This window comes from Pseudopipra pipra, chromosome 17, assembly GCF_036250125.1.
Source record: "Pseudopipra pipra isolate bDixPip1 chromosome 17, bDixPip1.hap1, whole genome shotgun sequence".
In the NCBI taxonomy this organism is placed as follows: domain Eukaryota; kingdom Metazoa; phylum Chordata; class Aves; order Passeriformes; family Pipridae; genus Pseudopipra; species Pseudopipra pipra.
This window is the reverse complement of record NC_087565.1, coordinates 6124264-6151847: the sequence shown is the minus strand read 5'-3', so window position 1 is coordinate 6151847 and position 27584 is coordinate 6124264. Positions and strand designations below refer to the sequence as shown.

General features: G+C 46.0%; 1 protein-coding gene across 2 annotated transcripts in view; it reads left to right on the top strand.

The window, feature by feature from the left end:
* The window catches only part of CDH4 (cadherin 4), a 431501-nt gene extending 410915 nt beyond the window's left edge, over positions 1-20586 (top strand). For both annotated transcript variants that reach the window (XM_064674093.1, XM_064674094.1), the window contains 6 exons: positions 1400-1542; positions 5817-6050; positions 7114-7347; positions 11414-11553; positions 13492-13656; positions 15053-20586. In XM_064674093.1, coding sequence (XP_064530163.1) covers positions 1400-1542; positions 5817-6050; positions 7114-7347; positions 11414-11553; positions 13492-13656; positions 15053-15259 — 1123 coding nt within the window. In that variant the 3' untranslated portion in view covers positions 15260-20586. The remainder of the gene's footprint in view (positions 1-1399; positions 1543-5816; positions 6051-7113; positions 7348-11413; positions 11554-13491; positions 13657-15052) is intronic.
* The last annotated feature ends 6998 nt before the right edge of the window (positions 20587-27584 follow it).

The window sequence follows — 27584 nt, the reverse complement described above, 5'->3', positions numbered from 1 at the left end:
AGCAGGAGCATCTCCAGTGAGGCACAGCTTGGCATGGCCACTGTCACACCTCAAGTTATCCTCATTAGCCACAGATACATTCACAAAGTCAGCTTTGAAACTGGATCCCTGGTCATTTAGCAGAGAAAGGACAGGAGCCTCACAGCAGTGGTATTAAAATGAAATGAAAACATCCCAAAGAGTGTAGCTCCATAAAATGTAATTCTTTCCTTTGGCAGGGGCTTGTGCAGCTGGGTGTTGCTTTCCTGCTCACATGGATTGATGCAGCTCAAGTTTCCCTATGAATTTCTGCTTCAAACAGCCCATTTCTGGAAAGGGATATTCACCAGAAGCTGCTAGTGCTCTCACCTGCGTATCTAACTACAAAAAAATTATATAAAACTATCAGCAGGTCTGAGTTAGCCATGAAATAAGCTCAGTTTTTGTTTGCTTATTTCAGTCATTTATAGTTCAGCCATTTATTAGCTTCTAGTTGGATAGTAATGGTTCATCTCAGTTCAAACTGTACAAAACTGAGAGGCAGAAATCAAGAGCAATGAATAAAGCAAGAAAACAAGGGAGAAAGATGAACAGAACACATTGATCTGGAGAACACGGAAAAAGTTTGCCCAGAACAAACCATGGTCAAAGCTGGCTCCATAGGGCATGAACAGATATGGACTGTGAGTTGACTGAGTAGTTGGGAGGCAACTAGTCCCTCCAGCCCTGGGGATAACTGAGGACTGCCAAGGGAATTCCTTGTTGCTGCTCTCTTCAAACCTCCCACATGCATGCAATCATCTTCCCTGCTATTTCAGGAACATATAAAAATGTTGCAGGAGAGCAGGCCTGAAGCTGCTTCACCCTTGAGTCCACACCTCAGTGCAGCTGTGAGGTCTGATTAGTGTCCCCAAGGCAATTGCTGATGAGGATGCAATTCTGATACAAAAGAGTTGCCTGAAAGCTGGCATTCTTCCAGTGTGGTATTCCCAAACTGTTGTTCATAGGCAGAAAACAGGAACACCCTTGACTTTAAAGCAATACCTATTTTAGGAAGGGCAAGATCAGGAGAAGGAGAGCACAGGAATCCATCCTCTAATTGAGGCATACAAATGCAATGGTCATTGCAGACCCCATTTCTCCTTGGCTGCAGAGACCTCGGGCTATGGCCACTCCTGGCAGCAGAAGCTGGCATGTAAGTGGCACACAGTGGAAAGGAAAACCTTTAAAATGAAAGAAATTGAATAATTGCAAAGGTCAAAAACCACATACTCAATTAAGCATTGTGTTTGTCAACAAAACCAGTTATCCAAAGGTCCTTTGAATCACAGGTCAGGAGTCCAGAAAAACGGTTATCTCGAGCAATATTAAGGGTATGTCAGTGAAAAGACTGCCATGTATTTATTTCCTTTCTCTGTAGATACTCTAAGCTGTCAGATCCTGCAAACTGGCTGAACATTAATGCCACAAATGGTCAGATCACTACTGCTGCTGTCCTTGATCGAGAGTCAGACTACATTAAGAATAATGTCTACGAGGCCACATTCTTGGCGGCTGACAACGGTGAGCCCAGGCTTCACATTGTTCATGCTTCAATAAGACTCTAATGTGATGCATTAAGAGAAATGATGCCCTGACAGAGTTGTCAGTATAAGTTATCTTTTTCCCAGGTTTTTATGGTCAAAAATGTGAAAGTGGGACGGGAAATTGCTGGAGTAAATTAAATGTGCACAGTATACGGAGAGTGTTATTAAGGGAAAGGGAGGACAAATGGAAAATCGATTTGGGGAGTTCAGTGTAGCGGTGTAGCCTGAACTTAAAAAAAATATCAAAGGGATGTGCACTGCCAGGGCTGCCGAGCACGCCAGTCCTGGTAATCGTCCCAGAGGCACTGATCAGAGCGTTCAGGAACCCCTCCATCAGGAAACCAGAAGTAATTGTAGGGGGATGGCAGGAGGGTATTAAAAATAAGCCCACCTGTTGAACTGTCTGTCTGTCTGTCTGTCTGTCATCGGAGCTGATCACTTTCTTGCCACTACCATTCCTGAAATGTGCAACCACCATCAGAGCATCTGGGTGCTGATGTGCTTTATCACGAGAGCCACTGAGGCCAGTCAGTGTCTTCTCTCTTGGAGAAGTCCTGTTAAAGCTTGCTCTTCTCTACTTATTGAGATCACTCAGTGCTTTTTGGTCAAATTAGCACTAAGGACCTCAGCACTGGCCTTGCTCAAGGCAAGCAGCCCATTGCTGCTGCCCTGTATTTCTCCTCCTAATTCTGTTTAGGAGAAGCTGTTGAATTCTGCTAACCATACCTAAATGTGGCCATGCTGGTATTTCATTCATCAGCTCCTCCAGCTGGAAAAGGCTCTGTCAAGGGCTCAGGAGTTTCCCAGGGCAAGGAGAGGGCCTTCCTCCCCCTCTCTCGCCCTTGCCTTTCTGCTGCAGGGTGCTGAGCACTCACTCAAACCAGAGCCATCCTTCAGCAGCACAGTTAAGTCTGGCTTTGGCTGTGAGCACCTTTGTATACTGCTCAAACTCTGTAGGTGCTTTCAGGGCAGTGTTTGTGTTAGATCTTGTCGTCCCTCAGGCTGGAGGTGCCATGGCTACTATGAGCTGATATGGTGGTGCTTGCAGGGCTAATGAAAACTTCCTCCCTCTGGGATTCCACGCATCACTTCAGTCATTGCATCCCAGGTCACAGGGGCAAGGGAAACTCCTGGAAGAGTTTCAGGGCTGAGGAGCTGTACCAAGAAGTGCATTTTACCCCTTCTGTGTGCCATGAATGGTAGGACTGGTCCCACTGCCCCATCTTAAGCTTCACCTCCATGAAGGCCTCCAGGGCAGCGAAATCTAAAATATTCTCAAGCTGGTCTAGTGGTGATCACCTGCAAGAGCCACGGGGTAAAACAGGTCAAATGAGTTGGCCAAGGCTGTTCACAAAAGCAGTGGTAGAGCTTGAACCCATCAACCAAATCCTCACCATCTGACCTTGCAAATCCTGGGCACTTAGTACCATGTGATGTGGAGTTAACCCCTTTCCTTGGCTTCGGTGCTGATGCTGCAGTGTATCAGCACCTCCACATCCATCCATCATTCAGCAGCTCAGAAAGTGAGGACCTAGATAAATCTCTTTAGTTTGAAAAATTAATCTATCACTGGTATATTGCAGCCATTAAAATGCACATAAAGCAACACCTTATTTAAAATTCTGTCTAGAGTGCTCAGATAACAGCTAAAGTTTCATCTAGGCTAATAGACTCTTTCCACATTTCTCCCAAGTTCCAGGTTCTCCAGCATCACATACTCATCAAAGAAAGGGTTTGAGTCAAGGGTTTTGGTGGGGATTTTTCTTTCTTTCTTGAGGAAGCAGCAGTGCCTTCTTTCCTTGAAGTTCTTTTTGCTTCTCAGTACACAGAAAAGAAGAAGTTTAGCCAAATACTCCTTGGACATGTTCTCCTTCTCTCCCTGGGTTACAGTGCAAAGATATTCACTTCAGAAAAAGTCTTGGCTGCAATGCAAGGGGGTAAAAGGGGAATCCTAATTGGCAGCACAGTTTTAACCTGCTTTCCCAGGAGAGAGAGTCTCTTGGATCACACTGTGTCTCCACAAGTGTGGAGCCTGGCAGTGTTTGAACCCTTCAGCCAATCTCACAGTGAAGCTCACAGAACTTAAATATATCATATTCCAACAGATTTCATGAAATAAGAAGCTGAATAGGGGAGAGAGAGTCTGTCTGAAGGAAGGAGGTTCCTGCCCCTTCCTCAATATCAGAGGACCTCATGGGAATTCACCCATGGGGCCCAGTACTGTAGGAAAACAGGCTGAGAGCATATTCCTGCTTTTCTGCACTCAATGACAGGAAGATGCTGGTCAGCCACAGGCAAGCTTACTTCATTTCTGCCATGATTTGTCAGGACAGTGGCCCAAGTTCCTTAGAAATTTTTGCACAAGCAGGATGGGAGCGACTCCTGCTTGCAGCTGAAGGTGAAAACCTTGGCTTATACCTTTCTGTGGGAATGTGGGCTCTGGCACTGTGAAAAAGGCAGTGAAGGAGAATGCAAAAGTTAAATGTAGATGTAGAGGTTGTTTATTCCTCTTTCTTTTGTCATTAGTATTTCAGTCTTAATTTCAGGGAGCAGACCAGCTTCTCTGGAGTGAGGGGTGTGATGGTAGTCCTCTTCTCGAGCATAAAATCAAAGGATCCTTCATTTTATATCAGTACCTGCTCTATCTATGTCCCTGCTCTCTCCACATAAGACAGCTGAAATAATGTGAAATGTTCCATGGCTCCACTTGGCCATTTAAAAAATTGTTTGCTTTTCATTTCTCCTGAAACTGCCCCAGAACTGCACTCAGGAGCACAAAGAAACAAAAGTACCGGGACACAGAGCCCAACAATACTCAATAGCCCAACAAAACTGCATTTGTATGTGCAGCAATTGCAGGTTATTTCAGCCACGTGCCAGTTAGTGCCTCTCAGGACTGAGGGTTTGTGTTCAGTTTATCTCAGAGGTTACAGTGGGAGCCTTGCTTTTATCCCAGAAGATATTTTGGGTAATGTGAAAGCACTAAAATCACTTTGCTTCATCCTGAAAGTCAGTTTTCATGTTCAGCCCCAGTGTCCTGATGGTCTGTCTGTCCCTCCATAACCTTTCAAGGCTGATCAAAAGACATTGTTTTGGAGGGTAAGCACCTACCCCCATGCTTACTAGATGAAAGGATGAGATCAGTGATTGAAAAACTTATGTGGGAACCATGAAAGAAGCATTTCCAAGGCTCCTTCAGAATTTTCAAGGCTCCCTTGGGAAACAGAGAAAGAAATGTAGGAAGGAAAGCCTGTGGAAGCAGAATTCTGGTGGGGAAGTGGTTTGTGTAGCTTTGTATCTAGCACTGGGAGGAAAAGCCAGGACTGAAAATACATACTTAAAAAATAATTGCTGAAGCAGTGCTGCCTGAGAAGGGAGGCAGGCAGTGAGCAGGCCAACACAGAGCTGCCAGAGAAATGTGTGGGGAGAGAAGTGAGAAATACTGAGCCATTTCTGGGAAGGCTGTTCTGTCCTGCCAGGACAGGTATTACTTTGTTTAAGTGGTCATTAGTCAGACAAATTTGGCTCTCCATCAAGAAGGGGCTGGAGGACCAGGACTGCTGTGCTGCAGAATCCCTGCTGGTTGGGACAGATGTAGAGAGGATGGAGAACTGTATATTGGGACATCAGCTGCTGTGAGGGTCAGTGGCAGCACCCAACGTGTTCGCTGGTGGTTGAGTCTTACTGTAGGCTGCCAACAAGGACCTTTCACCACTAAAGCTGGAGCTGGATGTGGGACATGCTGGACAGTCGGGCTTTCTTTGAAGCAGTGTAATGGTCTGCAAATCTGTAACTGGCCAGCAGCTGCTACAGTAAATGCTGACCAAAAGTTTATACTACTTGAGGTTTTTTTCCCCTCCAAGCCCTCTTCTTCCTCTTGTCAGCTATCTTTCTAATGTTTTTTCTTCTTCAAAACAGCCATTACCAAGATTTGCAGGAGCAGCTTGGCATCACCTGCTTGTAATTTTAGTTTGACTAAGGACATTGCTGTAGGCTCCAGATCTGCAGGACTCAACCTCCACTTTCTGCGGGAATGAAAAACAACATTAGGAGGCTTGGGGAAGTTTTAATAATACTTCATAAAGCAAGGGACCATGAAAGTGCAGTATGTCCCTAATAAGGTCCAAGGAGGGAAGGTGAATAGCCTGGTTTACTGAAATGGGAAGGCAGAGAGGGGGCTGGTGTTGTTGATCCCGTTGCTTCCCGAGTGATGGCCACGGGTCCGTGTTTGGCTCTGCCTCCCCCGTGCAGGTATCCCCCCCGCCAGCGGCACTGGCACTCTGCAGATCTACCTAATTGACATCAACGACAACGCTCCTGAGCTCCTGCCAAAGGAGGCACAGATCTGTGAAAAGCCAAACCTGAATGTCATCAACATCACAGCCGCGGACGCTGACATCGATCCAAACGTCGGGCCCTTCGTCTTCGAGCTGCCAAGTGTGCCATCTGCGGTGAGGAAGAACTGGACCATAACACGGCTGAATGGTAAATGGGGCAGGCAATCCTGAGGACATTTGGGCTCTCGTTCACTAATGAGGCCACGTGCGGTTTCCAACTTCCAAACTTTGCTAGTTTTTTTTATCCGATTTTTGTTTTTTAAAGCGCATTATGGCTGACATTATAGACAAGATAGTTAATCAGGAATGATTTGTATCAGACCTGCAGCATAACTCTAAGAGCCTTGGCACTTGGCTTTTTTTAATGCAGTTCATAATTATGAACAGTTATCAGTGGTGAACAGAGTATAAATCATCCATAATGGCCAAGGGGAAAAAAGCTATTATCAGTCTTCCTTATGTTCCTCCAGTGTAATTGTCATAAGCCACAATCAGGATCAATGTTCATTTCTCTGACCATAATTGCATAAAGGCAGCCTTTTAATTTACCATGGAACCAGGAGGGCTAGGTAAGTGTGAAGATTACCAGTATGTGAAGGATTTTTATATTGCAGCGTGCAACCACAAATGGCCCTAATTGCTCTGCTTATTGGTAGTTTCAGCAGAGGATGGAAAATATCATGGAGTTATGGGCTGGTTTTGGCTTCATAGCTGGTTGCTCTTGCTGAGGTCTGGCAAAGAGTGCCAGACCAGGGGCAACAGCTTGTGCCCTCACAACTCAGGTCTCAGTCCCTGTATCACAGTGGGATTACCTGGCTGAGCGTGTCATCAATGGGCAATGGGCTTCCCAAAAACCCCGAGGTGGGAGGGTGGGTGAAAACAGAACCTGCACAGTGGCCAGGGGCAGCCCAGCCTCAGGGAGCATTATCCATGTGTTACTATTTGCATTTGATGCCATTTTGAACACAGGCAACTGGATTTGCAAATGGCACCAAGGTAGGTTAGTGCAGCAGTGAAAACACACGGTAGTTTGCAAAGCACAGGCTGGTTGTTGGCCAGACTGTTAGGGCAGAAGTCTGAAGCTGTCCTGCCTGGGTGTGTTGCTGAGAGCCTCTTCTTCAGGATTCTGCTCTAGCAGAGGAGCCTGCACAAGTGTGGCTGCAAGGCTCTACCAGTGTCTGTCATCTGTCTGTCCCTCTTGGTCTCTCCAGGTGATTACGCCCAGCTCAGTTTACGGATCATGTACCTGGAGGCGGGTGTGTATGATGTGCCCATCATTGTGACGGACTCAGGAAACCCCCCCTTGTACAACACCTCTGTCATCAAGGTGAAGGTGTGTCCCTGCGACGAGAACGGCGACTGCACCACCATCGGGGCCGTGGCCGCTGCAGGGCTGGGCACGGGGGCCATCATTGCCATCCTGATCTGCATCATCATCTTACTCAGTAAGTGCCACAGGGGCTGGCATGGAATCACAGAATGGTTTGGGGTGGAAGGGACCTTAAAGATCGTCTCGTTCCAACTCCTACCATGAGCAGGGGCACCTTCCACTAGACCAGGTTGCTCCAAGCCTCATCCAACCTGGCCTTGAACATTTCCAAGGATGGTGCGGGCACAGATTCTCTGGGCAACCTGTGCTACTGCCTCACACCCTCACAGTAAAGAATTTCTTCCTAATACCTACTCTAAATCTACCCTCCTTCTTGTTTCTGAGCCTGTTGCCTGTTGTCCTGTTCCTATGGGCTGGTATTTTTGAAGCTCTGTGCAGAGGACAGATCCCTGAGCTTTGGGCTGTGGGATTGGTTCACACATCTGCATTCGAACCTCCTTCACTGCAGCATCAGTAAAATGAGCTCTGCCTGCATCAGACTTGTCTTTCTAAGACTTAGAGTAGCTTTAAAAACTCATTATACCTGACAGCAACTTGTAGGTAGGTAGTGTGATAGGATTCTCCACATTTTGCTGGGAAAGGTGATGCACTCTTCTGAAATCCTGTTGCAGACACCCCCATAGCTCTCAGGTCCCTGGCTGGCTATGGATATACTGGTTCTCACTGGTTATGAGAGTCTGGCTAGTCCCTTGCAGAGGGACTGTGGTTTTCTGGTTGTTCCAAGGAAAAGAACAACAATAGGTATTCCCATTGCCTATAAAATTACTTCAGATTGGTTAATCTTGGAGGATTGTGAGTGTTTTTAGAGGAAGAATCCCCAGTTTGTCAGGAGCAATGGAAGGCTGGGGGTGGATCACAGAGAAGGGGTGGCCATCCCTTTGCTTGAGACAAAACTATCCCTTTTACCCAGCAATGCTGTCGGTCCTGAGCATTACCAATAGCCATGTGTGCACACACTTAAAAATAAAAATGATATCATTATAACTTCAAGCAGCAGTTGGCACAGTAGGAATAGATAAAAACAAGAGCTGAAATGTACAATGAGGTAAATATTCATCAAGAAACACAGGATGAATCCATGAGACTCTCATTAAAGCTAATAGGAGTTATGGTACTAAATCACATTTAATATTTCCCCCCAATGTGTTTAAACAGAGAGCAGACAGAGCAACGTATGCTACAAATGTCACCTAACGGGGACATGGTGTGGTACATGAGGAGAATGGGTCATCCCTGGGCAAACATCCACCCTCCTGGGCTGGTGAGGGGAATGTGTCGGTTTCTAATTGATCTACTGGATCAGGCTGGAGAGTGAGCAAGAAATAGGGGAGTTGTGCAGACCCCACTCCTCACCCAGCCCAGCCAAGCCCATGGAAGCATCCCTGTGCCCAGCCATGATGGGCAATTCCTGTCCTTCGTTGGGTGTGGGGTCCCAGTTGAAAAATGCTTTGGCTGCTCCCTTCAGCAAAGGGGGTTTTGTGGTGAATTCACACACAGATGAAGACACAGCCCCACCACCTTCAGTACACTGGGGAGTGTGCTTAAGTTTGCACTGGAGCTGCAGAAGTGATTAAACACAGGTCTTCTTTTTGCTGCTCTTGTATAAATCCAGTGCTAAAATACGATTTAAAACAGTTGAAAATCCTATTGACTGAAATTAACTTCAGCTGAAGGACATTTGATTTAAGAGATTCCTCTTTCCATTTTCAGATACATTATCCCATTTTAAATTACGGTTTTTATTACAAAAGCTTATTTTTACATTCATTGTAATTCTAATTGACTTTTTTTTTATCTTCAAGAGCTGCAAAGCACTGTATCAGTGATGAAAAATGTAATTTGCAATGAGCAGTTTTACTGTTACATCCTCCCAGTGTTTTGCCTCCTTTCTATCTGTGTCGTATCATGACCTCTAAACAATACCCTAGAAAAAGGCAGATGCGGGATTTTTTTGTGCTATTTGTCCATTTTAGAGTCAGCAGGTCAAAGTTTGATGACTTTAAAAGGAAGAAGCAGCAAGGGGACAGATCCAAGATTGCTCCTGTGAAGGAAGCTTCTGCCTTTACCTTTGCTCAAAGAGGTTTTTTTTCTTCTTCTTGCTACCTGATGTATTAGCTGCACAAATAACACATTTAGAAGAGCAATGCAGTAAAAAATTGTGAAAGGTGAAGACAATAGATTTCAAGGAAAACTACATGCAGAGTGAAAATGGGTCTAACAGCAGTAATAGCACTTCCCATTCTGCAGAGTGAATAAAAGGAAGGAGAGTGCACTACATCCACCATTGACACTCTGAAGGTCTTTTTTTTTTTTCCCCGAGGTAGCTGTAAAGGCGTTAATGGCACAGTTTTTTCCACAAGTGCATGAAAAAAGTATCATTTAAAAAAAAAAAAAAAAGAAATAAAAAGATAAACCTCGGTAGCCATTATAATATTGTCTTTGTGGACCAGTCAGGTATCTTGTTGTGAGAGACTTGAAAAGGAACAACGAGAAAGGGACTTCAATAGTCTGCTAAATAGCTGAGGTTTTATATTGCAGATAAGAGTTACATTTTCTTTCCTTTTCTTTTTTTCTGTCTTGAATAGATGTGGGATAAGCCTTAAAGAAATGCTGAACTATCTGGAAACAATTCTGTTGGCTGGCAGGCAGGGATGGCCGCCAGTTGGCACACAATGGCAGTAATGAGCTGCCCCGTCCTTTTCCTCTCACTTCACTGAATTCCTGTTGGGCATAAACACTTTGGTGCTGGGAGGAAGAACTCCTAACCACCTCCTCCCGTGGAGGGGCTGCAGGCTGGGCTGCCAACCCCTATTCCCGGGGTCTGCTCTCAGCTGAAAACCACCAAGTTTGGGATCTCACATCCTGCCTGGGTTTGCTTGTGTTGGCTGCAGTGGTTTGGCACAGTTGAGGATTGACTCGGGTGAAATGAGCCTGGGCCACACGTTCCCACTTCCACTGTCCACCCATTGCTCCCTTCTCCTGCAGATTGCCACTTTTGCAGCTGCTTGTGGGGCTTGCATGGAGAATGGAGGGGAAAGCAGACAGTGGGAGGTGTAACTGCATCAGCTGCCCAGGCTTAACTTCATTTTTAATTACATTATTTGCAGCTACTGAGTGAAAACGAGCGTATTAACAGGTTCTTGAAGAAGACAAGGTCTGGCTGCCTTATGTTAATGGAGACTTCAGTTCCCATATCGACTTCCATGCAGTAATTCCCAGGGAGCACACAGCCCCTGGGATGCATGTGGCCCTTTGGAGGGTGAGATTGTGGAGCAGTGAGCCAGTGTTCCCTGTGGGTAAAGCTGTTCAAGAAGGGAAAAATTTCTCATGATTCAAGAACTGTTCATCTGTCCCTGTTACTGTACTGAGAGAGATTAGCCAAGCCTGGCATGCAGATGCTGATGCCTGAGGAGCTTGGCTGTGTACTACCAGATTTGCTCTCCCTTGTTCTGCATAGCTATCCCTGCTTTCTGAAAGGATTTCAGATGATCTCAGATCTGCTTTGTAAGTGGATGGCCAAATGCATGTGCTAATGTCCTGGCTTGGAAGTCTAAAGAGCTTCCCTCATGGACCAAAGAAGAACATGAGAGAGTCCAAATTGGATTACAGGACCTAGTGTTGTGCAGCCTCCCCAGACCAGTCTTGCCTGGCCAACTGCAGACAGCAGCAAAGTGACTGTCACACTCAGGGCTTGTGACCTGTACCCATTTCCTTGTCTGCAGCTCTCTTCCCTCTGTCTTTATTTTATATCCCTGAATAAAATAAAGGTAGAAATCTAATCCTAAAAATTCAGGATTTTTTTTAAGAAAGCTGCAGTTTTCACACTTTCCGTTTTCTTTTCCTTTGATTGTGTGTTTTACTCCTGATAAACATCATCTCAATCAGCGTTGGTGACGGGATCTTCAAGAAATGTTTGCAGTGGAGACCTGTCACAGTATTCACGTCTCTCACTGATCTCTTCTTTAAAAATCAGAACATGCAGTATGATAACATTTTATTCCTCCTGCCAGCAGCCAGTGAGGTTCTCCATAGCGGACAAGGGCAGGTGAGGTGTTAGGACACTCCAGCCTGGCCTCGTGCTGTGGGAGGTCCCAGCTCACCCAGCTTCTTCCCCGTTGCAGCCATGGTTCTGCTGTTCGTGGTGTGGATGAAGCGCCGGGAGAAGGAGCGTCACACCAAGCAGCTCCTGATCGACCCCGAGGACGACGTCAGGGACAACATCCTCAAGTACGACGAAGAGGGAGGTGGAGAGGAAGACCAGGTGAGAGGAGTCTGTGGGTTGTGGCCAAGGAGGAGCTGTGCAAACTGTACTCTCAAAAAGGCAGAAACCACATTATTTTCACTACAGCACGTGCAGAGGGTTGTGTTCCCCTTGTTCATGACCAGGCAGCTTTACTGGCTTCCCTAGTGTGCTGTGGACATTGGTGAGAGCCAGCAAGTGCAGGAGATTCAGCATGTCACTGGGACACCTTCCTGTGCAAACAGGACCATGCCAGGAGGCTGGTGCCACATTGTGGTGGTGCATCCAGCTCCCCCCACTCTTTCACGACACACATGGATTTTTCTACCCCATGCACAGCTTCCTGGGGAAAGGACTATAAATCAATCCATTGACACTCATCTTCAAACAGTATTTCTGTTACTTCAGACATTGAAATTGTGTATTTTATCATTCCCCATCAGAGACTGTTGTAAAACCAGCCAACAGCTGCCACCTTCCCCAGCCCTATGGCTGCAGGCACTTGGCTTGGCTTGCTTGAGCCCTCAGCTTCTGTGGGTTTTCCCTGCATCTACTTAATCATCTTTAATGTGCCTTTAATTTCTTTTAATTTCTGGACACGGTTCGTGAGAAATGTCCAAATAGATCTGGGGGTTTTCTCTGTCACCACGGAGCGCGCGGTGGCGAAGCTCTGCTGGGTGACAGAGCCCTGAGCCACAGGCTGCCTGAACACGTCAGCTTTTCTGCAGTGCTGCTTCTCACAGACACCGAGGCTGATGTTGCACGAAAACTTCTCTGGCCTGCATTCCTGGGGTGTGCTTTTCCACTGCTACTGATCTGTTTCCTCTGCTAAAATAGCAAAGTTTGGTCACTCATGTTTAAGTCACTGGTTTTTTACTCCTGCCTAACGCGAGTAAAGAGCCCGGGACACTCTCAAACATGATTGTCGTGCAAACTGTGTGACTCTACATCCTATAATGGTTTTATTCTTGCTTGTTCAATTGGACTGCATGGTTCAAGGTCAGTGACCGGGGCTGGTGCTCAAGGAGCCCATGAAACCACTGCAGCACATGCTGCTGTGGAGGTCCCAGTGGTGTCTGAAGGCAAGCAGGTGAGCCTGGGGAGAGCTGCCATGACAAGCTGAGGCAGGGACTTACCCAAAACTTGGGAAGTTCTTATTCCACAGAAAAATCCTCGCAATTAGCATTTCTTTTTTCTTGTCGCTGTCAAGTTATTTATAAATATTGCTCCTGGAGTTTCAATCATCCCCGTCTGAGCACAGGGATAGTTTTACCAGTAGAACAAAGTACTGTTATAAGCATTCCAACTAGCTGAAGTATCTGGTTTCAGGCAACTACACTGTAGGCTTAAATATTTTAGAAAGGATTCGTTAAAAATAACAGCAAAGGAAGAACAGCAAAACACCATTACCTACATGAATACATTTTTAATGAAATATTACCTGGTTCTCATTCCATGATAGAAACCTATTCTGTTGGGATTTTTCACAAGCAAAAAGAACATAATTACTTTGAAAGGCCTACATGCATAAATGCAATACACATTTTAATGTTTTTGCTTCTGCAAAAATGTAATTGCAATAATATGTCTACCAACACTATGTCTCTACATTATATTATGTATTTCATCAAAAAGTTAAGGATACACCTCTGCACATGCACACAAAAGCCAGGGTTTTATCCTAAGTATTTAGACACTGTGTGAAATATTCAGAAAATATTTAAATACTTGATTTAACTTACATTACAAGATGCACTCTTAGGAGGCAATTTTATGAGCTACTCCGAGTTCAGGTTCATCTGTAATTTAGATAGAGGAGCTGCATGCCCAGGGATAAGATTTGCCCTCAAACTTCAGCGGAAACAGAATTACACCTCTCAACTTGTTTGCACATTGAGTGAGTAGATGATCTGAATAAAAAGCCCTTGATTTCACACTGTGCCTTCCCATTTGTCACAGGATTATGATTTAAGCCAGCTCCAGCAACCAGAGACCATGGATCACGTGCTGAACAAGACACCCGGAGTCAGAAGGGTGGATGAAAGACCTATTGGTGCTGAACCACAGTATCCTATCAGACCAGTAATCCCACATCCAGGGGATATTGGTGATTTTATTAATGAGGTATGTTCTGTAGGGTGTCCTGTGTCACGTCTTAAAAGCTTGAGCAGCCAGCTAAAGTCAGGTTTCCCTGACTGAATGGAGCAAGTGATGCTGTTGCTCACACCAGAAGTCTGATGCAAGCCAGGGGAAGTATTGGCACAAGCAAAGGACTTGGCTTAATAAAGGCATTGAACGTGTAAAATACAAAGTGGAAGCAAAAGGCCCAAGATTTCTGTCTTGTGGATATCACAAACACCATGCTTTTCAGCACCCAGGCAGAATGAGCCATTTCTGGCTCCCGAACTTGTAATTATTTTAGCAGTCTGTGCCTTCCTCGTAAGCTCTGTTTGGTGTAAAGCCTCAAAGAGTTTGCAGCACAGAGAGGCTCATCTCAGATCAGAGAGGGTTTCTTTATTTTATATTCGATTACTGCTCCTTTATCTGCTTGTAGAAAATATCTGTCCATTTGGTATTTTCTTATCTCCTTTTTTTCTTTTGAATGATTGAATGGTTACAAACCAATCAATGCATTATTTCCTTGGAGACAAAGCACACCATCCATTTCCTAAGCCAGAAAAATAAATGTTACAGCCATTTAATTCTATTATTACATGCATTTCCTGCTGTGCTTTTTCTCATTTTCATCATTGAAACCCCTTTTTCCTTTGTTCCTGCCCATCCTTCAGTCACATTTACACACATCCATGCTCGTGAAGACTCACTGTTACACACATCCCAACTCTTTCCACTGCAGTGAAACCAGCTCCATCTCCCCACACTGAGGCTGAGGGTTCTGAAGGTGGAGCGTTTTGCTTTATTGCAGGTCTATTCCACCAGGCTTTTCCTGATGCTGGGCTGCAGCAAAGCAATTCTTTTTCTCCATATCCCGAGGCCATTTCCGTGGCCTGCCTACGCTGCTGCCCACAACGCACAGGAGCAGCGATGCTTCCCAACCCTCTGCCCAGGATTTCACACCCCATGTCTGTCCTAATTGCAGAATTTTGCTTGGAGAGATTTCTTTTATTTTGTTTTCCTAAGGGAAAGAAAATCATCAGAATTAAAATAATTGTAGGAGAGGAAAGGTGCTGTTCCTTCTTTCATTGGAAATCTCAACAGGCAACACCAAAAGGGACCCACTGGCCAGAACACAAAGCTTTCCAAATCTGGAGCTGGATGCTGAGAAACAAGCCCCTTCCTACTCCATTCCACTTTTTCAGAGGCACTGGGGTTTACTGGGTTTTCTGCTGGGGGTCAGCTAGGAGGGCTGTACCTAGAGGTGCATCTGGGACCCTCATTTTCTCACCATCCTCTTTTTAGCTGCGCTGCAGGGATCCCCAGCATCCCAGCAGCCCAGACACCCTTCCTTAGCACCATAAGACCCCATGGTGGGTATTAACACCGTGTGTTTGCCCCCCAGGGCCTGCGGGCAGCAGACAACGACCCCACAGCCCCCCCCTACGATTCCCTGCTCGTCTTTGACTACGAGGGCAGCGGCTCCACCGCCGGCTCCGTCAGCTCCCTCAACTCCTCCAGCTCCGGGGACCAGGACTACGACTACCTTAACGACTGGGGGCCCAGGTTCAAGAAGCTGGCGGACATGTACGGGGGAGGCGAGGAAGATTAAACTGACCTCATGTTATTTAAAAAAAAATAAAAAATTAAAAAAAAAAAAAGGAAGGAAAAAAAAAAAGAAGAAGAAGAAAAGAATTTAGGAAAAAAGAAAAAGAAAAAACAACAAACCCACAGACGACAACGTTAACAAAAAGAGCCGATGCAGGAGCAAGAACTGTACAGATGTGGCAGCTTTTTTAATTAATATCCCCTGCTGACTGTATTGTTATTTTTAGTGGCGATATAGGAGGTTTCTTTTTTTTTTCTTTTCTTTTTTCTTTCCATTTTTTTTTCTTAGAATATTGAGCTGTCTCGCATGAACACTTGTCTCTGCTGCAGGTTTCTTTTTGTTATTTTGTTTTTTTAATGTCAGCTGGGATATTGCTTGTTTACCTGCTTTATGACTAAAGAGAGTGAAAGGCACTCTGTCTTAACTTGAATTTCTTAGAACAGAAGCACTGTTTTTAAAATATATATATATATATATATTTGAAAGTGCCTTTTGGTGCATGTGTCAGATTCCCTTCAATCTCAGGAGTGATGAAAACAAACATACAACCATCCTGGGCAGCACTCCCTGTGACCCTAAGCCAGTTCTAGCTGGGAAGGAGTTAACAAAAAGGAACTGTGGAGATTGTTTCTTTTTTGCCTTTTTTTTTTTTTTTTTTTAAGGGGGTGACTCATTCTGGGGTCAAAAGAAGGGGGGAGGGGGGAAGATGTTTTGAGTCAAAATCTTAACAGCCATCTTTAAGCCTCGGCAGGTGGTGAACTAGTCATCATGTTGTATATAATTCAGTGTTATCAGATGCAAAATACCGACCAGGGCCTCTGCCAGGCCCTGGTCACACTCAATGTAGCTGCATAGAACTATAGCATTGATAAAGCCTTTGGTTATTGCAACAGAAATCTCCAACAGCCCTTGCCTAAACCCTACAAAGTAAATCGTGACATGACCAAAGGCCCATCTGTTTGTTTTTATGCTATCGCCGTGTTTTGGCTCCCACGACCTCTCGAGTGATGTCCGTACCAGCTGGGTGAGGTGGTGGTGTCCCGCATCCCCGAGGATGCCCAACACTGGTGCTGCTCTCCTGGGGTGAGGCAAGGGTTTGTGTGGCGGCTCCGCTCGAGGCCGAGGCAGTGCGAAGGACAGGGACAGGTTATCCACACTTTTCCCATCCGTAAGTATGGAGTTAGTGTAGTATCACATTAATGCCTTGGAGCATTAGTAGCCAAAGCTCAACGACATCGTGTAACTCAGCTAATGTGTGTCCTTTCTATTCGATGGGTAGGCGCTGCTATCTGTAGTAAATGTGTTTTTTTGGAGAAGAAGTGCAACAAGGGCCTATTAAGTATCTTGTGGTTAATATGCTCAAGCATTGCCAAGTAAGCAAGAGGTTTCGCAGCATCCAGGCGTAATTCAACATCAGTATTATAAATGGTAGCAAACTACCTAGTTTATATGTAGGGTCAGTTTAACCAATAACAAATAGTTATTAGCTTTTTTTATTACATTTTTCCTTTACTGATTTGGACTAGTGGGTTTATGTCTAATGTTTGTAAAATGATTTAGACTGCATGGATGTGTAATATAAACCACATTTAATGGATTATGAGCCACTTAATTAATGTGCTATGAAATCTTGGATTACCTGTGTTTTATATTCTGCAGACGATTTTGCAGTGGGTTCGCTAAAACTTGTAAAAGTGCTTAGATATATTTTCATTTAAATCCAAGAATGTGCACAGTATTGGAAGGTGATTATCCAGGGGATAATCATGCTTTTTTTGATATCTCTATTAATTCTCAAGTTGAATGCTAAGAGTTAAAGGGGGGGCGGGGGGAGCGAGCGCGTGCACACGAGAGCGAGAATGAGAGGACGAGAGCTTGCGGTGGTGAGTGGGCACCTTTCAGAGGGTATACTGGGCTGCAAGATCGTCTCTATAGATTTTTGAAATGCTCCTAGTGCATTTTATATTTCATTGTATCATATTTTCTATAAAATGCAATTTCTGTAAATTAATGAGCATTTGAAATGTGTCTTGTATGAAGTGGAATGTGGTAAAAAGTCTGCCCGAGGGGACTCACTGGTATGTTATTAACTACCAAGGATGCGATCTTTCTTTTTGTCTTGGTTGGTCAGTTGGTCAGTCAATGGGTCAGTTTGTCTTTCACAGCTCGGAGAGCAAACTCACTCTCACCCAAGTTTCCTGAGGAAACCAGGAGGCAATGACTTGGACCTCGGGAGAGGGACGGCACCAATGGCAGCAGCAAGGCGAGGATGTCACGCCACAGGCATGGGCTGGCAGCACGTGCCTTGGCCAGGATGAAGGGCAGTGCCTGGCAAACTGCCAGCACCTGACACTTTTCCAAATTCCTGTTCCGTAGTTGTGAACTCAGTTGTCTTGTGTGACCACTATGAAAGTCTTAGTTTGTTCCTGCCATGTGCCATCCCCCTCCTCCTGGCCACTCTTGGCAATCCTCACAGCCCCCCTTCCCAGCAGCCTGGCACAGAGGCTGCATGGCCCCACAGCCTCTGCTCTTTACCCATGGCATTCTTGGTTCTTCCCCTTTTCTTTTGGAAAAGCCACAGGCTTGAAGTATTTCACCATCTGGGCTTTGCACCTCGACAGAAGCTGCCCAGGCACGGCAGTGGTGAATAATAAAAGTGAACTTGGTGTTTCTTGGTGCCTGTCGGCGCGTTGTGTCTGTCACCGTAACCTCACCACCAACACGGGAGAAGGATCAGCTCCAGGGCCAGGCCAGTGATTCTCCATCCCTTGGGTTGTTGCCACTGCCTGCCAGCTCTGTGCAGCTCCCGGGATGCTCGTGTGGATCCTGCAGTGCCAGCCAGGTCTCCGCTCTAAGCCGTGCCCTGCAATCCACCTGGCACCGCTTACCTGGGAGCAGCAGCTAAATCCCTGCTCCACAGCGCTCGGTGTGTGACATCTGCTGCGGCTTTGGCTGGGATGATGGATTTCAGGTAGGGAAGGGGCTGGCAGCAATGTGGGACAGTGGCTGCAGGGACATCGGCAGCGTCCATCATCCCTCTGTCCCCAAGGGACCTGCCATGCAGTGAAAGGAGCTGTTGTCAGACTTCAGCTTGTTGAAACTTTTCAGGTTTTTAAGAACATTTATGCAACCTGATTCCAAACAGAACTGTTTGAGTGATTAAAAATAAACCAACCTGTTTCCATTGGCGACTTTTTTTTAAAATCAGCGGATATTTTTTTTCTGCAGCATTTGCAATCCAGCTGTTCCAGCCCCATGAGCCTATAAATCAAACCAACCACTTTAGTGTGTTTTGACCCAATTCTGCTCAGTCTCCTTCTGCAGGACCTCCTCCTTCTTTTCCTCCTCCTCTTCCTCTTCCTCCTTCTCCTCCCTGCATCCTCCCCCACTGAATTTTACAGCCCCACAAGGAGCAGCAGCATCTCCTTGCAGTGGGACCAGCAGAAGGTAAGCAAGGGGCACATCCAGCAATGAAAAGATTGCTTTTTACAAACCTGTCTACTTCTTAATGTTACTGATGGTTTGTAGCCCAGCTAAGAAAACTTATATTAATCCAAGGAGTCCCATTGAGAAGGTGACTGTACCATCACTCTGTCCCCCTCTGATCCTCGTGGATGTGACACGGTGTTGCCAGTTGCAACTGCAGGTGACAATGACTTGCAAGGAGCTGGGGTGGGCAGACAACCACTTTGGCTGGTGTACAGTTGCTGTTTACTCTTACAGCCCCCAGGTGATGAGTGCATTGAGACCAGAATCCTTGTTCCCTGACCAATCTAGACTAAGGCACTAAACTAAAGAAGTGGTCCCCCTTCTTTGCACACCACAAGACTGTGGGGAAGGACTTGCTTTCGGGCAGGTGGAGGGGATCCCATCCCTGAAACACCACTGTCCCACCCTGTAATCCTGTACCCCTTAGCACTGCCAGGGCGCACCACCACAGCTCTCCCTGCTGTCTACGGGATGAGGACGGTGAGTTCCCAGGACATTGATGCATGCTGGAGACCTCTGGTGGCCTCCCTACCTCCTAAGGTTGAGGATTGCACATCCCCAGGCCAGGGACTGTGCAGGTCCAATGTCACTGCTGTACCGACAGCCACCTCCAGCAGAGCATGACCACAGCTCTGGTGGTCTGTTTATCATGTAGCCTAATAACTGGGAGACCCATCAGCATGGAAATGCTTTACAAGGCAAGGAGGACATTCATCAGGTAATTAGTGACAGTAAATAGGCAAGTCTGTCCTGGGTGTCCTACACATTAGTCATAGTTCCGCTTCTGGTTTTGCATTTCCTTTTCCTTATTTTTTTGTCCTTTTTTGTTGGACCGGGCGATGCAATTGGGGGTTGTACAGCGGTGATGGGGAGTTCTGTCCCCATGGGTTTTTAGGGATAGTCAGGTCCAAATCCAGCCTCCAGAAGTAAGAACTTTGGAGACAGCTGTATCACCTGTAAGCGCTTCGCGTAGCATAAACACTCGGGCATTGGAGAATGGTAATGGACAGTGCAGAGTCTGCACCACACAATATGCCAAGATTGCAACTTTGTTTAGTCAAAAAAAAAAGAAAACATATTAAAGGTAAAATATGGGACTTTTTTTTGTGATGTCTTTTGGAGCTCTTCATTGTAAGCATGAAAAAAATATTAGGGGGGATGCTGTACAACGACGAATGCGTGTGTTTAAAGCAGCAGCCAGACAATGTAGGTGGCTCCCACGCAAATTAACTCAGTTTCATGGGGAAAATAAAAGTTCTTTCCAGTACACACCAAACCCCACATACAACTGCTCACACACAGTGTACATAATGTAGTTAGTGCTTGAAGCTACAAATCGATAGGGGAAAAAGAAACAACAACAACAACATGTAGATGTATAATTGGAGCACTTTCTCTTTCTTTTTTTTTTTTTTTTCTAATTTGAGCGATGATTTTGCATGTTTCCTTTACGATGGAGAAGCTGTGTAGCAGCCCGCATGACTGTGGTTGTTCTCAAGGAAGACTTCTGCTGTTCTGCTGTATTCACGCTGAAGCGCAAAAAGCAGTTTGCGTCCGTTAACCCAGTTCAAAAACCTTTTTTTGTAACCGTCAACAGCACAAATATTTTGTATTGTTGTTTGTACCATTTTTGTACCAAAAACAAAAGAGGAAAAAAAAAAAAAAGAAAAAAAAAAAAAAGGGAAGAAAGTAAATGTTTTCAATGTGTTTTTAGTGCCACTGCAATCTTGGTTTCCAAACTGAGTGACAGGTTTGCTGATTTATTGTGTATCAAAGCTGAACTGGCGCACTGACGCCTGGCTCCAGTGTAATTAAAAATAAAGTCCCCCTTTTGAATAGTCTCACTTGCTTTTTTTTAATTATTATTATTTTTTTTAGGGTTTTATTTCATTTTCCTTCCCCACATGCCCACCCCAGCTCGGTCACTGCTCACAGCTCTTATCAGTGAGCCAGTAAAGGGTGGCCTGGCTGCAGGTGTGGGGCCAGGTATTCAGACATTAGAGGGATTTTTGGAGATCCTGGGTGCTCCTGCAGAAATTTGCATTCGTTAAGGGCAGGAGTGTGGCTCCTCCCCAGCCCACAGTTCTTTGGAGTATGGATGAGGTGGTACATGTTCCTCCTCCATTCCAATTCAGGTGTGTTTCTACTGCATCAAACTGTTGGTTCAAATCAACTGGGTGCAATTTCACTCTTCAACACCAGATCTTTGTTCCTTAGCAGAATTCCAGCACATTTGGGGGTCTTCACTTGCTGCTAACACATTGGTAACCCCACAACTGCTGCATCAGGACCAACCCCTCCACCTGTCCGCTGTCCCATGGCTGGTGCTCTGACCACCAGCCTTTATACTGCCAGGGAACAGGAATGGTTCAAAAAGGTCTAGGGAATGACTGAGAACCCTGGGCCAGCTGATGCCCTGCAGAGGAAGCCTGAGCTTGCTTCTCCCAGTTGTATTTCCTCACCTCTGCACATGCAGGAGCAAAAACATGATTGGAAATGTTGCTGTGCACATAGCAGAGTGTACAAACTCCTTTGCCGAGTACAGCAGCACATCTCTGTGTGCACCTCCTTCACGGACATCATTCCTGTTTTCTTGGCCTGCTCTTCCCTGGAGGTTTCACCAAGAGCCCTCAGAGGGTGCACGAACACCCTCCAGGTGCCAGACTGAGCAGCAAGTGCAGAGCACACAATTAGCAATTAGCACTGGCAGCCATCACTCACATCACCCTTGGGGCTTTTGCAGGGCCTGAGCAGATAGTTGGGTTTCCATCACTCTCACCCCAACACCAACCCACATATGCCATGAGGTAGCAAGGCCTCAGCAGGTCCTGGGACTGAGTGGGGCTGGGAGGACATGCAGCTCCAACAATCCATGGAGCTGTTCCGGCCAAGCACATGGAAAGCAGCGCTGTCTCGTTGTTAATAAACATTAAGATGAATGCAAATCCTGTACATGGCAATTTACTTCCCCCCGGAGTCAGCTAAGAATATTTTATTGCTAGTTTTGCTAATTCTCAAGCTGTTCTGTTTCTTAGAATTATCTTTAACTACTGAATAATGCAAGACTGTTGCATCACAAATATTAGTTTCTGCTATCAGTGGAAGGCTGGGCTCTCATCATCGTGTTATTAGACTCTTATCTGCCTGCAGAAAGTCTTGTTCCTCAAATGATTTGACCATGTGAATAGTTTTACTAAGCTGATGGAAACAGCCACCCTCCCCTAAATCCAGGGACTTCTGTACTAAAATTAAAAATAACAACGATTACTATTACAGTTATTATTATAGGCTCTTGGGTTGGGGTTTTTTTCTCCCAAGTCAAATACCAGAATTTGAAATAGAATTTGGTTCAGATCAAGCCAAAGCACACGGGGATTATGATTTTTTTCGATAAGCAAAACAACTGAACTTCACTTTGTTCTCCAGACTAAAACCTTTGCGTTACCAAGACCTTTTTTTTCTCCCACATCTTTGTCAATACAGAACCGATTTTTGAACCAAAAGCTGAGTTAACAGACACATTAAGCAGTAACAAAAAAAAGACCAGCCCAAACTCTATATACCATTACTGCACTACTGTCAAAACAGTTCCTGGATGGGGGTGGAAAAAGCCTTGGGAAAACGAAATGTTTTATTAACCACTGGCCAAGATGTCTCCTTGTATCAAAAATAAAAAAAAAAAAAAAAAGAGGTAAATAATCCAATGCCATCCTTTTTTTTTTTTTTTTTTCTTTCAAAATTCCTTCCACATATAAAACAAAATGTGCTCAGCTATTCTGATGGCATGGTGAGGTCCTTTGTGCAGCTGAGCACCATCACCTTCACAGTCTCTTGGCCTGCACATCGCTTCTGCCCTGTGCTTCTGTGTACCAATGCTGACAGGAGCCCTGAGACTGAGCTTTGGCCTTTTTCCCAAGATTTATTATTACTAGTAAGGTCAGAAGTGGTGCAAAGGACCAAGAAGGGACAGACAGGGGACGCTGGGACACACAGACACTTGTGGGAAGCCTGTGCCCAGCTAAGTAGCTCCTTTCACTACTTATCTTGAGAGTACCCCCAGCACTTTTTCCAGCCACCACAACAGCAGCACCATGCCATGAGCACTCAGGAGCCAAAGTAGCAGCATCCTTCTAAATCCTGGGGTAAACTGAAAGGTGCCAAGGGCAAGCAAGGGCCCCCAAAGAGGACAGGCTTCAGCAGGACCCACATGGGAGCTGCCCTCTGCTCAGATCACCTCAGCAATGCTCTGGTTATTATTTATGATGTTCTCCACTCCCACTCAGGGCAGATCCTGCATGGGGAAACAGAGTTCATGAGACATAAGGGTTTGGATGTGGGTGTAAAGCAGAGAGGGCACGGGATGCCAAGTGGAGGGGGTCAGGTGCTCCCAGCCTGACCCAAACCTGGCAACTGGCAATTCCCCACCAGCAGCAGGGCTGGAACAGCTGCCAGGCAGAGCTTGGACATGGGCAGCAGCTTCGCTTCACAACAGCAAACACTTTCTCTGGATAGAGTTGTAGGATTTTCCCCCCTCCCCTCTTGCTATGATTAATGTAGGGCTGCTCCACACTCCTCTCAGCGCTCCAGCACAATCCATCTCTCCTGCTCCTCGCCTCACCTTCCCCCCTTTCCACTTTCTTTTCTTAACGAGAAAAAAATTTTTTTATTTATTTTTTTTTTGCTGCAATTCTCTTTGTAAGTGGTCACACAGCAGCAGGGGGTGGCTGTGAGTAATGGCACAGTCTCCCCGTGATGGGACATGAGGACCAGGCTGCAGTCCAGGACACCTCCAATCTGGTGACAAGGGCCTCATGCCACGGCCAGGGCTGAAAGATAAAATTTTAATCTACCCTCCTGGCTACTCCTGGGGTTTTCTGAAAAACCATGACTCACTGCCAGGTTTGCTCTCCCCACTGCTGCCCTCACCCATCCCCTTCTAGATGGAGATCAGAGGAGTGGGAGGAGGGACGTCTCCATTGTCACCTTTCATCCACCTCCTTGGGAAGGTGGTTTTTAAGCCAGCCTAACCCAAATGACCCCAAACCTTTGCTGAAATGCCTGGAGGCTTTGGTGAGCTGTGCTCAGTTGACAGGGTTGGAAGGGAAACCTTGCTTCAAGGAACGCTGTGGTTTTGTGTTAATTAGTGACCAGTGGCTTCAGGAAGGGTTGTTTCCACCTGCAGTGAAAGGGAAACAGTCCCTTCCCAGCTAATTGGGAATTCACACTCCGGTGTCAGGGTCTCGCTGTGTGCAGGGTAGTGAACCCCAAACCACAAACTGACCCTACAAGGAGTTCATTTAGAGCAGCAGCTGCCACTCGGGGCGTTTTCAGGCATTAATTTGCTTCGTGTAGGCGGCTCCTGATACATTCGCCTTGCTGAGCGAGATCCAGTGCCATGGGCTTCCCTGGTGCTGGGTGCTGACCTGTCATTTGCACCTTTAAAAATCTATCTTTAGGTCTGGTAATAAAAATATGGAAGAATCATCATCTAATGCTCAGCAGCTGCTGAACTGAGTTGGGCAGCCAGGCACAATGCTCTGCTGGGGGGTGAGAGAGGAAGGATGGATAGCTGGGCTGGGCATGTCCAGTCAGCATCATTCACAATAGTTTAAACCTGTTTTGGTTTGGAGAAGTAGCCCAACCCCTCTGGTGTATGATTATCCTGGCTCTCTTTTAGCCTCCAGACACTCACAAATGTTTGCAAATATAAATAATGGGTTAATTTTCACCCCAAAATAGCAGTTTTCCTTTGAGAGGTGAATCTCTATCTGTGCTAGAAGCTGCCAGAAGTGGATTGTCAAAAATCCCTGGGAGGCTGCAAAAGGAGTAAGGCAGAGTCGGGTCTCCGTCAATACTTACATTCTTCATAAACCAGATTTATAATATCTGAGGCCACTTGGAAGCTTTATCACCGAGTACATAACAGCTATGCCATTAACCTGTGCTATCTATAGCTAAATTCATTACTTTATGAAGTACTTTGAGTTGCCTCAGAGTACAAAGGGCGACACAACTAATCCTGGTCTGTGCAAACCACATTGATTGGAATGCAGCCGCCAGGTAAGGTGAGAGCATCCACAGTCCTCTGCAAACGTGCGCTGTGAGCGCTTGCTACTCTCTGTACAACACCCAGCCCTTTGCTCCAGGTATTGAACAGCCCATCATCAGCCCTCGTGCCACAGGCAAGGCAGGATGGGGTGTCCTGCTATACCCCATGGAGCCTTCCCCAGGCAGATATTTGGGGTGGGATAAAATCCAGTGCCAGACATCACTGACAATGCCTTGCGCCAACAGGGCAGTGATGTTGGTGCTGTGCATGCACTTTGGTTTTGGGCAAAGACCAACACTTTGCTGATTGCTTGAAGCTGTGGAATGCATTTTGTGTTTTTACACATTGGTGTACAGCTCAAGATTCCCAGAGTGCACCATTGCAAATGCCTATGGAGTTGCTAAGGCAGATGCTCATCATCCAACCGCTACAGCTGGAGTATCAGTAAGTGCCAATTAGACACGTAGATGTACATGTTTACGTGAGGACTCCCTGCCCTGTGTCTCCTGGCTGTTCCCCAGCTGAGGTCCTGGCACCCAGCATACAGGCTGATGTACATCCATCAGGAATTTTCTTTCACACTGTGCCTTGAGAAGGAGCAAGTACCTTGCTTTAATATAGTGCCATCGATCCTAATCGCTCCAACAATAACCACTGGATAATCAGAACCCATGTTTTACCAGGAACTGTGATTGAGTTGCTCTGAGTAGTTTTTTAGGGACAGAAAGAAATTCAGCACTATGTGAAAAAGGCACTTGAAACCCTGGAGAGGAGATGACGAAGGAATCCAGCCCTACAGATGACCCAAAATTCCAGACCTCAGGCAAAAAGCGATGTCGGGAAGGCAATACATCACATTACTATAGTACTGTATAAAATATTTAACTTTTAAGTACATTACCAAAGTGGTTTCTTTTGACATTACATCTGTGCTCTTGTAAAAGACATGAAGACAAGAGCGAATATCCCAGAACAACCAAACATCACTGCAGCACCACGACTGTGCTGGCTCAGGGGACCTGGGACAAGGCTGACATGAAATCTGCATTACCTCCTGCCCCAGTGTGAGATGCCATCATGACCACGTGCTGTGCATCACCACAGCCCCCAAGCCCAGGCTAAGACATGCTCCTAAGTACATCAGGGCAGGAAAACACGCTTGTACAGGAGAATCCTGCTATTTAAGTGCCTCTGATCAAAAGCATTTTATCATCTTCCCTGTCTTTATGCAAGGAAATGTGCAAATAGAAAGCAGGGCTTTGCTGCAGGTACCCAGCCCCCTGCAAGCAGGCAGTGCTCGCTTCCAAACCATATAATAAATAGAAAAGGAACAACCTTTTCCTTGCTTAAAATGCTTCTCTAAATATTTCACTCAGCATCTTGGTTTTCCATTTGTTCATGCTTTGTCTCTCCCATTTGTTCTTATGGTTCTGCAGCTGCAGAAGGACCCTGGTGGCACAGAAGCAAGTGCATGTGCAACAGGGGGGGACCCACTCAACTTGCCATTTCACATAGAAAACAGTATTTCAGCACAGCAACCTCTTCACACACACAAAAAAAAAAAAAAAAAAAAAAAAAAAAAAAAAAAAAAGAAAAAGAAAAGAACAGCCCTAAACCAAACAAACAGAAAGATCAAAGTATTTTCATCCAGAGGTAGCAAAGAAACAAAAAGTGAGACTTCAGACATGTTGGAAATGATGTCCAGTCATTAGTCCCTGGTCATGACACCCCTCTGCAGATGGAAGCTCAGCCCCATCATATGGGCTCCCTCATTCTCGTAGGAGACTGCAGTAAATTTATAGCCCAAGCAGAAGAGGTGGTTTTTTAAGAGGAACTGCATTTCATCACCTGGGAACAACGCAGATGAAGAGCCAAAGGGTAAAGTCCAGGCTCAGCCTACCTTCTGCAGGACAGTATTAGGGCAGGGTGCTCAAGGACCACTTTTCCCAAAGGATCCTAATAAGCATGGCCTAACAATGTGGAGGCTCCTTTGTGGGCTGAGCATGGAGCAGAGGGCAACACAGGGTTATCTCTGGAAAGGAGATGCCTTTTTAGCAGGGCTTCTTAAACAAAAGCAGCTGTGCTCTCTGCTTGCATTGCCCTCCCCTGCTTTCCTCCTGCTCTACACAGGCTGTTGAACTTGTTGAGAAGAAGAAACTAAATTGGACAGAGCCAGAAAGATAATTAAATCCCTTCACCTTTTGTGAAAAACAAGGGGCCAAAGGAATGCTCTGTCAGCTCAGGTGCTTGGTTCAAGCAGATAAAACAGAATTTATACAGGAAAAAACTCTCCCTGGCAAAGAGACCTTAAACATGCCCCAAACAGAGATAAAATCTCCAACAGCTTTTGCAGCCAGCTACAAGGAATCATGAGGAACCCAACTCTTTGCATTGGCACTTGTGGGATGTCTTGTTTGCTACGAGGTCACTGTCCAGCATCCCGCCAGGTGCTGGGAGCCTCAGGTTGCTGTTGGAGGAATAAACCCTGTTCCACCAGCCACAGAGAGATGTGGTGGCACAGGGCAGCTGGAGAAGCAGCATTTTGGACCCCGGGGTGAGGGGCTTAGTGGGACAGGGAGCAGGGCAGGACGCGGCAGGGTCAGTCCCAGCCAGGCAGTTCCTGCTCTCCCAGCTGCTTCCCGTGCTGTGTGAGGGTTCTGAGGCCACGGCCCAGGGTATTCCAAATGCCTGACAATCATCCCATGGGCTCCGTCCTAGTTATTTATAGGAGCTTATTCTCGAAGGTCTCAGTGGGGATTGGAGCCCTGCTATGCTAAATCCTCTCCAAAC